This window comes from Vigna umbellata, chromosome 4 (genome assembly GCF_029865625.1).
Source record: "Vigna umbellata cultivar VRB3 chromosome 4, Vumbellata_1.0, whole genome shotgun sequence".
In the NCBI taxonomy this organism is placed as follows: Eukaryota; Viridiplantae; Streptophyta; class Magnoliopsida; order Fabales; family Fabaceae; genus Vigna; species Vigna umbellata.
Window position 1 is genome coordinate 53,089,624 of NC_142168.1, and position 11,726 is coordinate 53,101,349.

Here is an 11,726-nt window from a genome sequence, read left to right on the forward strand (position 1 = left end):
ATAATATGTAAATGTTTATAATCAATTTTAAAGTCCTTTTCTTATTTTGTTCTTTTATACGACTTTTGAACCATCTTCTTATAATTTTGTTAATTTTAAAGTTGTGGTCCATTTTTTTTATAATTTTGATTGGTTTTCATTTTGCAGTTATATTTTTATCAACTTATGTTTGGAAATTGATGTTATTCTACTAATAATGAAGAAACAAAAAAAATTCTTTAAAAAATATTATTAAATATGATTAAATATTTTAGTGGTGACAACTTAAAAAGTTTTTAGAAAGAAAAATAACTCGTACACTTCTTTTACATAACTTAATAAATTATTTTACGTGCATTAGATTAATATTTTTGTCCTTTTCTAGGTTTTAGTGTTTTTTATAGTTTAAATTTTCACTTTAATAGAACTGATTGAGACATTTGTTTGTTAATAAATTTTTAAAGGTTTAAAATTCAACATTTTATATTTCTAAAAACATTATTTTAGTCATTTTTAACTAATAAATAGATCAATAGACACATGTACCAATAATTTCGTTAACTAATTTCGTTAGCTTTTAATGCCACTTGAAATTTTTTAAAGTCTTCCCCCAAAAATTACGTTTTCTATATAATAATTTTAAAATTTTGTTGCATATTATTTTTTGTATAATTATTTTGAATTTTAATGTTAAGTACATGAATATACGTAACAGTCTTTTTGTAGTTTGTCTAGGTTGGGGGTGAATTTAGAATGTTATATATATGGCTTACTAAGAATGCTAACCTCACCAATATCGTCTCTTTTGATACATTCTCAAGAATTTGTCTTTGTGATGATAATCACTGAATTCTCAATGATGAGTCCGATTCATTTGAAACTGATAATATTGATGGTGTGTGTGGCATTCAAGGTTGTTGGTGGTGAGCATGAGATTAAGTGCTTAGAAAGGGAGAGGGAAGCACTCCTCCGATTCAAAGCTTCCCTTCATGATCCCAATGGCATGCTCTCGTCTTGGACCACTGCTGATTGCTGCCAATGGAAACGTATTCACTGCAACAACCTCACTGGTAATATCGTAAGCCTCGACCCTCACGCTGAGTATGATTATGAAACTGAATCATGGTCTTATATCAGTGGAGAGATCCACGAGTCATTGATTGAGTTGCAACAATTAAAGTATTTGAATCTCAGTTTTAATTCTTTTTCAAACAACTATATCCCAGAGTTTCTTGGTTCTCTCAGCAACTTGAGATACCTTGATCTCTCGTGGTGTTTTTTTGGCGGTAAAATTCCAAGTCAGTTTGGGTCTCTTTCTCATTTGAAATACTTGAATCTAGCTGGGAATGGTCTTCAGGGTTTAATCCCTACCCAACTAAAAAATCTTTCTAAGTTGGAATATCTTGACCTCAGCTACAACTCTTTTGAAGGAAATATACCATCCCAAATCGGAAATCTTTCAAACTTACAACAGCTTTACCTTGAGGGAGCTTACTTCAACGATGGGGGTAAGTTGTTGTCTAATCTCGTTTCTTTAACCCATCTTTACTTGATATCCATACATGGTCTTAATAGTTCTCATAGTTGGCTGCAAAAGCTATCAAAACTAAGGGAGCTAAGCTTAATTGATTGTAGTCTTTCTGATCATTTTATCCTTTCATCGAGGCCTTCCAAATTCAACTTTTCTACTTCCCTTTTGGCCTTTCATCTTTCTGTGAACACCTTCACGTCACCCGTGATATTCGAGTGGCTGACAAATATCACTTCCAATCTTGTTGAGCTAGACCTTGCTGACAACAACTTGGAGGGCTCTGTATTCAATCATTTTGGCATGGCAATGAATTCTCTTGAGCACCTTGACCTTTCCGATAATACTTTCAAGGGTGAGGTTCTGAAATCTTTCATGAATATATGCACTTTACATTCTTTATACATGCAAAGAAATAATTTCACTGAAGACCTTCCATCAGTTCTTCATGAGTTGTCTAGTGGTTGTGTTAGATACTCGCTACAAGACTTGGATTTGACAGACAATCATATTACTGGATCCTTATCTAACCTTTCAACATTTCCAGCTTTGAAATCATTGTATCTCTCAAGAAATCAATTAAATGGAAAAATAGCAGAAGGTAACAAATTGCCAACTCAATTGGAAATTTTATCAATCTCACAAAACTTTCTAAAAGGCGGAATTCCAAAATCATTTGGTAATGCATGTGCCTTAAGCACCTTAGACATGAGCTATAATAACTTGAGTGATGAGCTTTCACTGATAATACATCACTTATCTGGATGTGCTAGATATTCATTGGAACAATTATATCTAAGAATGAATAAAATCAGTGGCACACTACCTGACCTTTCAATATTCTCATCTTTGAAAGTGTTGCATGTTGATAGAAACTTGCTAAATGGAGAGATTCATAAAGACATTCAATTTCCACCTCTTCTAGAGGAACTAGACATGCATTCAAGTTCGTTATACGGTGTGTTCACTGACCATCATTTTGTTAATGTATCCAAGTTATCTTACTTGGACCTATCTGACAACTCATTAACCTTGACATTTACCCAAAATTGGATCCCACCTTTTCAGCTAAGTTACATATCGTTACGATCTTGCATATTAGGTCCAACATTTCCCAAATGGTTGCAAACACAAAATGAATTTCTTGATCTTGACATTTCAAATTCTACAATATTGGATATGGTTCCAAGGTGGTTTTGGGCTAAATTGGCTTTGGGAAATACCATTTCAATAGACATTTCAAACAATGGTCTCTATGGTATAATTCCAAATTTTTCTGGAAAGAATATTGTTCCTGACTTAAATCTTGCTTCAAATCAATTTGAAGGTTCTATTCCACTATTTCTACGAGGTTCCGGATCTCTTGATTTATCTAATAATAATTTTACATATTCTCATTCATTTATATGTAGTGGTTCTGATGAAACATTATATCAGTTAGACCTTTCAAATAATAATCTTTTTGGACAAATACCAGATTGTTGGAGTCATTTTAAGTCATTAACTTATTTAGATTTGAGCCACAATAAATTTTCAGGAAAGATCCCTACTTCATTAGGATCACTTCTTGGTCTTCAAGTATTGTTATTAAGAAATAATAACTTATCAGGGCATATCCCTACTTGGATTGGGAGCAAAATGCAAGAGTTGCAGATTTTAAGCTTGGGAAGTAATAATTTCAATGGAATTTTCCCATTACAAATTTGTTATCTAAAAAACATCCAAATCTTGGATCTATCGCTAAATAATTTATCTGGAAAAATTCCTACATGTATAAATAATTTTACGTCAATGGTTAACAAGACGTTTTCAAGTGGTTATGAAAGTCCTTGGTATATTCTTCCAAATGATCAAGGGAGTACCTATGAGCCATATTTAAAGGCATTCTTGATGTGGAAAGGTTCAGAACAAATATTCAAAACTCATGAATTATTACTTTTAAGAAGCATTGATCTTTCAAGCAATAACTTTTTAGAAGAAATTCCAATGGAAATAGAGAATTTAGTTGAGTTGATTTCATTGAATTTGTCAAGAAACAATTTTACTGAGAAAATTCCTTCAAATATTGGAAATTTGAAATCACTCGAATTTCTTGATTTGTCTAGAAATCAATTTGTTGGTTCAATTCCTCAAAGTCTTGCTCAAATTGATCGACTCACTATGTTAGATTTATCATACAATCATCTAAGTGGAGTTATTCCAACAAGCACACAACTACAAAGTTTCAATATCTCGAGTTATGAAGATAATCTTAATCTTTGTGGACTACCACTGAAAAAATTGTGCAATGATGATGGGCTATCTCAAGAACCTCAAGAACCGGTCATTGAAATTCATGAACATTCTCTGTTTGACCATGAATTTTACATCAGTATGGCATTGGGATTCACAATAAGCTTCTGGATTGTGTTTGGCTCAATCTTATTTAATCGTTCTTGGAGACATGCTTATTTCAAGTTCTTTAACCATTTAATTGATGACATTTATATGGTAGCGGTAAAATTCGCCAATTGCAAATGGAGCAAGTAGATTAACAGGTAATAGTGTTATAGTATTCAGTTTTGTTTACAAGGAAAAATTGATGACATTTATATAGTAGATTAACAAGGAAAAATATGTTTTATTTAAAAAAAAAACTTATCTTATGACAGTATTCTTTTTCATCACAGTTTCCAAAATGAATGCCTCTTTTGTACTTTTTCTTTAAAAAATCCACACATCTCAAACTTTTCATTATCAAAATTGATTAAAATTTGTATATCAATTTGACTTATTCCATGTTTGAGTTAGATTAAGTTTAAATAGATTATAAATTTTCACTGATATCTGATCCACTTAAAAATCTAACTCACTCAAATTAAGAATGTTTGATGAGTCAGGACTCATCAACTTACCTATAAGTTTAAAATTATATTAATAAAATGAAAATAACTCTAAACTTAACTTCCCTATAAGTTTTAAATTATATTAATAAAATGAAAACTCTAAACTTAAATCCTTATGTGTTGTGAATTTCTTCATTCAAAACTATAATATTATAGATAAATAAGTGACAAGAATAATTTGATATTATATATTAATTTATTTTGTATTTTTGTGCTTTTAAATTGTATTTTTATGTTTTTGGATTATAATACGTATCTTTTTAAATCATAAAAGTTAACATGCAATTTCTTTTATTTTAAAACATAAATATTTACCCAGTTTTAAGATACTTTCTCCTTTTATTCTCTATAGTCTACTCAAGTACAACTTTGCTTTCTACCATTTCAATATTAACTTCTTCTTCTTCTTTTTTAAATCTTGGCTTGTTTTAAAATGGGCAACTTATCCCACTTAGGTGATATTCAATCTAAATCTAAATCTTATTGGTTAAATCCTTGTAGATAGTATCCAATCTCAAACATCTTTAAAAAGCCATAACAAAAAAATAATTCTTTTGGTCAATGAATATTGAAATGGATCAGTTCATATGAAAGTCAATGTTTAAACATAGTAGATTTTACCTTCAAATTAATTTTTTGTAAAATATGTGTTTTTTATGCATCTCATTGTTATAAAATTACAAATATTTTTTTTTTCTATTTTCCTTTTAGTACTTTTATGTTCATAAAAATAATAAATGTGATATCTCTAATTTATAACGATAGTAAATCTATTTTGATGAATCGAAAAGTGATAAAAATTTGTACAGGATGGAAAGTTGAACATTTGTAATTTTGTAAAAACAAAACGTATATTTATTTTAAAAGTTGTTATCAAATTAAAACTAAATCTTTATATATAATTTTAGGAGGACAAAATATATATATATATAATTTGTAATCTTTTTTTTTTTCATAAAGAAGATGACTCAGAGAACCTTTTGAAAAGTTGGATTAAGTATTTAATTCATGATCCTTCATAGTTTGTACTTTAAAAAATATTTACTTTATTCTTTTTATAAAAAAAATATAATTCATTAAACTAAATTAATTAATTGAGAGCAACAATTCATTTACACATTGTGTTATTTTTCAGCATCTTGAAGAGCACACGCCTCTTACATATCTCAAATATTTGAGCTTCTAAGCCTGGCAAAGCAACTTTCTAGAAGGAAATAAGCTTCAAGTATGGCTGTTTTAGTTGTTGTATACATGTTTTCATTTTATATGGTGTTTGTATTTATGTAACTTTTGTTAGAGTGTTTGATGTTGTTCTCTGTTTGCATAAATTGGGATGATGAAGTTCAAGAAGAAAACTCTTTATTAGCATTGTTGTTATATTCAAATATTTGCAATCTATTATGCTAATAATCCCCTTCCATACTTTTTATCATCAAAAACTTTGATTTTGTAATCACATTAATCATATAAGGATTTTAGCCTGAAGAAATTCAACCATTTTGGAACATGCCATACTGCCATTTTTAATTTATAGAAATAAGAAGTGAATTCATGATCCCATCAAATGATATTCTTTGGTATTAATGCTTAAATTACTTGAAATGCTTAAATTACAAAAAGGAAATTACTTCAATTCTTAAAATATGCACAAACAGAATATATGTTTGTAGTATCTAGTGATGTGTTTGGTCTATGGTACAAAATTTTAAATCTATTAATGACATTCTAAAAATATTGTATTATTTTCCTCCCTTTACATTTAAAATATTTGTAAGATTTTTTTCTTGATAATAAACATACACAAAATGTTTATATGAATAATAATTTAGCCTCTACATTATCAATTAAAAATAATTTATGTTAAATGTATAATTGATATTAATTAAGACTGCAATGGAAGAGCACAAGGAGCTTCTGGCTGATCTTGTTTGAAAGTTCTGTTTGGATATTCATGCAAGCTTTCGCCTCTTCCATGCTATTGACTAAAAGCTAGCTCTTCAATTTAGGTTTTATTTATTTTGTTTGTTCTTTGTTGATTTTGAAATTTGGGTTTTCTTCACCTATGTTTGTTCTTTATTGATTTTGGATGTGTGGGCTTTCGTTAAAGTGCAACTTCAACGCGTAGACTCATCCACAAACTTATATTATAGAATATGATGTTGCCGTTTTATTTATTTATATAGAAGTAAGCAAAATGTGAATTCAAGAACCCATCATTGCTATTTTTGTGACATTAAAACAATATAATTTTGCTTCAAATTGTTAAATTAAATCAATATTCACTTTACTTCCCAAAATATTCACGAACGACAATATTATTTTGAAAATTATTAAAATATATGTTTTGTAGTATCAAGTGGATAGAATGTGTATTTAGTCCTACAAAGTTTTTAATAAATTAAATACATTCTAATAATATTGTATTTTTTCCTTTAGCTTTAAAAATATTTGTTATATTTTTATTAATGACAATGATACACAAAATATTTACATGAATTATAATTTTAGCTCGTAGATTACAATTTAAAAGTATAATTGATATTAATCAAGACTCTCGTCCACGTAAGTTCGTTTGTCGTTCTTATTAACACTTAAAAAACAAATAGTAAATTTTAGAAGAATCTAAAAGGAATGTGTTTAAATTTTAAAAGGACAAAAAAATGAAAAGATTAGAAATATATTTAAAATTTTAAAAATTTTACCATGATGCAGAACAAATTTTTTCCGTAATAAGTTGAATGAAAACTAATTATTCAAAAGAATTTTTAGGGTTGAGAGATGTTTGTCAAATAATTTTTTTCTTAACAAGGTTATTTTAGTCATTTAACAAAGATGGGAGGTGTGGGAACAAGGTATGAAGCAAAAGCCATCTATTTTTTTGGGCATGACAAAGGCCCGATCCAATAAAAGGCCCAAAAAGAATGTTTCGAGAAAGAAAAAAGCAACTAACATATCAGTTTTGACGAAGGGAAAGTTCGGGCATAAGAAAACCTCTTGCAGTGTATGAACAGGACTTGAATCGGGGTACTGCATTGTTTTGTGAGACAAAAATTTAGAGTGTTAGAAGAATGGAGGAACTAAAATCTGCTATGGAGGAGCACATGGAGCTTATGGTAGATCTTGTTCAGAAGTTCTCCACAGATATTCGTGCTGGCTTTATCCCCGCTTATGATAACTTTATGGGTTTCTTCCATGCCATTGACTGGAAGGTAGCTTTCCAGTTTTGGTTTTTCTTAACTCCGTTTGTTCTTTTTTGATTTTCTAGTTTAGTGTTTGTTCTTCCTTTCTTTATCGATCTATGGGTTTTCAATTTAAGCTCCGTGTTCTTTTGTTCTTGGAACTCACCGTTTGTTGTATATTGATTTTCGATTTGCGGGTTTTCAGTTTAAGCTCATGTTCTTTGTGTTCTTGAGCTGTGAATTGTGGATTTGTGTTTTCAATTTGATTGTCAACGTGATTACCATAATGCGTTACTTCCTACAATTTAAGAGGCGATAAGGACTTTCTGGTGTTTGTTACTTGAATGACAGCTGCAGTGTTGAAGTCTGAACTTCTCTTATGACGAGGAGGGCGATTTTACTCCTATTTTAATAGATGGTTTCTTTCGTCAAGTATCCAGCCACATCTTATCAATACCTTTCATCAACCTTTTGTGTTAGATTTGCTATTCATAGTTGCTCTTTCACATTATATTTTTGTGTTAGAGTGCAATGAGATTGAATAAAACCAATTCCTCTCTTTTCTTATCAAAATCAAAATTAAAAGAAAAATTTACTGGACTGATGGGAGGCTTTCTAATAATTTTTCTGATGAAAATGTATTTCAAATCAGAAAGTGAAAATGTTCTCTTATGGTCTCTATTCTGATGTCATCGTCCATTGGTAGATGTTTAGTGCTTGTTTGTGCTGTGAGTGGCATGATTTTGTTCTTGGATCTCATTTTCTGCTATTATATTTTTAGTGATATAATCTTATGAATTTTTTTAGATGTTGTGTTTGGTGATATTTGATTATTGGAATAGGTATAAGTTGGATAGAAATTTTCAAATTCAAATTTGATGAAGAGGGGATGATGTACGAAAACTATTACTTCATTTGCAATTTGGTATTGTAAGTGACCCTTTCTTTATTGTTGTGATATTTTAATGTTCCATATTGGACATCAGTGGATCTGTAATGCTATCAAAGGTTATAAACAATATGATGGTATTTGTCTTGTCAGCTTAATAGAAAAGGAACAATGGAAGAGAATTCATGTTGGTTCTTGGCAGGAGTATCTTGAGATTTCATATCTATATACTGCTGTCTTAGTGTACAATGCTTATCACATTTACATATGTACTTTGGTTTTCAAATCATGACCTTCAGTGTTTTCTGTTCTCAGATTGTTCAATCTCTATCACTTTTCTTTTTCTGAACTCTCCTTTTTGGTTTACTAATTTTTCTTTTTACCCTTTGCTTCAGGAACCATGGATAATGGGATTAGCAGGATTCCATGCTGTGTTGCTGCTTGTAGTTATCATCTCTAGAAAGAAAACGAACTTTCAAATGTTTTTATTCCTTTTGACATGTATGTTACATTCCTTACTTATTTTAGGCTGAATTAAAACTGATATATTTATTTTGAGGCAGCTAGCCTAATTCTTGTTTCATTTTGTTGATTTCCTTGAATCCTTCCTAATAGTAAAGTTAGTGCCTTGCCTTTGCTTGATCATGTTAGCTGAAATAAAATACCTCACAAATTGTCTGAAAATGAGAGGAATGCTGTCCAATATTATGTTTGGCTTTGAGCTTCATGCAAGCATTTTTCTTGTTAATGTTTTTAGAATTGCAAATATACCTACTATTGTCAAATTAGTGGGACAAAATCCAGCCATTTTAGCATCTTGAAACAATATATTCTTTTGCAGTGTGAAGAGCTCAAATTATTGTAAATTTCTCCATATCATTTATGTAAATATTTCTTTTAAAATGAGAAATTTGATGATGGATTATCATTTATATCCAGTACCTATTTAATCCAAATGAATATTCAAGCTCATTCATAACCAATTTGATGATATATCATTCTTTTAGGACACTTTATCCTAACAGGGCTTGCTTTAGATAATGGGTCGAGTGGCACAACTTTATGAATCTATTTGAAGAGGAAGGTTGTAGGGGGATGTGGATGAGCTGACTAGGCAGATTGTTAGTATGTATTGTATATAGGGGAGAAACATTAGTCTGATAAAGGGGAGTGCATTAGGACCTTAAGAAATGTTGATGTAATTTCACTGGATTGATACAGTATTACCTAGTTTCTTGATTTATCTAGTTTAACAGTAGCAAATATGAACATAACGGATTCTCGGCATTAGTCTTAGATGTGCTGAACTCGTCTTTCATAAAGCACAAAAGTTGAATCGTACTTAAAGTTCAGTAGTAGAGTCTAGAAAATTTTATTCTACTTTGATGTTTGCTATCTTTCTGCAAAAATTTCTTGCTTTGTGCCTATAGAAAGAAATCAAGTTATAAAGATGGTAGGGTAACAATTGTACCATACGTTTTATGTGAGGCTGAAATTTTCCGAGACAATTTTCATTTTGGGGAAAATTAAGTTAAATTCTTAATGGGCAGGATTTTCATAGAATCATTATAAATTTAAATCCTGAAAAGAGGATGATGATGCAAACAAAGGCTGTTTAATATAAGTAAGAAATATTGGGTTCTATTTAGGATATCCTAGATTTACTGATGTTTAGGATATTATTGTGAAATTTGCTAAATATTAGTCATCTACAATGGCCTAAGCAGTGATATATCATTTCATTATGTATCATGATTAACCATCTATGTCCTGAACTCGACGATTCCTTGATAAATAGACTGTAAAGAAATGGATGCCTAGGAATGGTTTTACATCCGACATGCCTCTTATGCAAGAGCCCTTTGGTTTTGAAGAGCAAGTGATGCACATGCACTATACCATCTTAAGGGCCATCTGTTAAAATTTTAAAATTTTTGTGGTAATTATTGACCCAATGACGACTATATTTATCTTTAAATAGCATTATTAAACTTTGTTGATAACTAGTGCTATTTTTCTGTGACTAGTTGTTTATCATTTTAACACCATCAATCTCCCACTTTTATATCAACATTATGTGACTTCTACCTTTTGTATTGATTGAACCCTTTATAATCCCTGCCACGTATGTGGTCTAGCTGTCATTAATTTTTTCATCCCCTTGTATGCTTGCAATCTTGCAGATGTTTCTGAAGTTCTAGTCTCTATTAACTTTCCTCTTTGTTCCCACAATAGAACATTATGACGTTGTTTGCGTAGCTTGCATTCAATCTCCCTTGTGGGAAAAGACTTGGTTGTTCTTGAAGCTTGTCTTAGTACAAATTGTTTGATGCAGTGGCTGGTGTATATCTTGCTGAGCCTCTGAACAAAATTATGGGTAAAAACTGGAAAAGCTTCTCTGGTCAGAACTACTTTGATCCCAGTGGGCTATTTATGTCAGTTCTTTGGTCTGGACCTCTTCTTATAATTTCTATGATAATCTTGGTTAGTATTTTCCATCACATAACCATTTCAGTGCTGCTGGTTTTTTCTTTTCACATTTAACATTGACTTGAAATATCTTTCTCTATGTGCAGGTCAATACACTCTTCTCCTTATGTTACTTGATTGTTAGGTGGAAAAGAGCTGAACTGAGACATCGTGCAAGGGCTGCTCGTAACAAACAAGAGTAGTTCATGCTATTGGCATTGTAATAATAATAAGGTTTTGCACAAGAATTTTGTTTTTCTTTTTTGAGATCTGCTTGTTTAGTATTTTTATTATTTCTAATTATGTTTGTGTACTCTATTTACGGTATATTTTTTAACCTTTTAGCTCCTTTTATTAATAAAGGGGCTGAGTCTCTAATGAAGTGCTAATGTGACAATATTAGCGAATTGTTTGAATATTTTTTAACCAAAAACTCTAATCTCTAAGCAGTAAACGTATTTTTGTAATATAGTATAAACTACTTGTTTAATTGAACAATACAACTAATATATAAATAAAAAAATTTGGTTATAATTTAAATTAAAATATAACTTACATATTTAAAATGTTTGTCCTTTTATTATATAAAATAAATATATATCATGTAAACATCACATGCTAAAATACTGGTTCGATTAAATTGGAAGTAGGTGTTTGAGGGTGGGGTAAGATATGGATAAACTTATTACCCAATCTACTAAATCAGTATCCCATTAGGATGGGTTTTTGCAATTTTTGCTATTAAACTTAATCTCATCCAATTTAATATTGAGGGAGTTGGATTGTCTTAGGTCAAT

General features: G+C 30.2%; 2 protein-coding genes across 6 annotated transcripts; both read left to right on the plus strand.

Annotated features, from left to right (window-relative positions):
* The first annotated feature begins 744 nt into the window (after positions 1 to 744).
* Positions 745 to 5,757, plus strand: LOC124848446 (receptor-like protein EIX2). 5 transcript variants are annotated; one of them, XM_088114292.1, is made up of 4 exons: positions 745 to 1,049; positions 1,410 to 1,487; positions 1,764 to 4,044; positions 5,528 to 5,757. In XM_088114292.1, exons 1-3 carry the CDS (start codon positions 758 to 760, stop codon positions 4,034 to 4,036), a joined length of 2,643 nt encoding a protein of 880 aa, XP_087970418.1. In that variant the 5' UTR covers positions 745 to 757; the 3' UTR covers positions 4,037 to 4,044; positions 5,528 to 5,757. The 5 variants fall into 5 exon arrangements, with proteins under 5 accessions (XP_087970418.1, XP_087970416.1, XP_087970419.1 ...); XM_088114294.1 differs by having other exon boundaries at positions 868 to 1,049; positions 1,393 to 1,487; XM_088114290.1 differs by having other exon boundaries at positions 1,410 to 4,044.
* A 141-nt stretch (positions 5,758 to 5,898) lies between these two features.
* On the plus strand, positions 5,899 to 11,347 carry LOC124848449 (Tmem18). Its single transcript, XM_047326124.2, has 4 exons — positions 5,899 to 7,601; positions 8,856 to 8,961; positions 10,796 to 10,944; positions 11,037 to 11,347. Exons 1-4 carry the CDS (start codon positions 7,461 to 7,463, stop codon positions 11,130 to 11,132), a joined length of 492 nt encoding a protein of 163 aa, XP_047182080.1. The 5' UTR covers positions 5,899 to 7,460; the 3' UTR covers positions 11,133 to 11,347.
* The last annotated feature ends 379 nt before the right edge of the window (positions 11,348 to 11,726 follow it).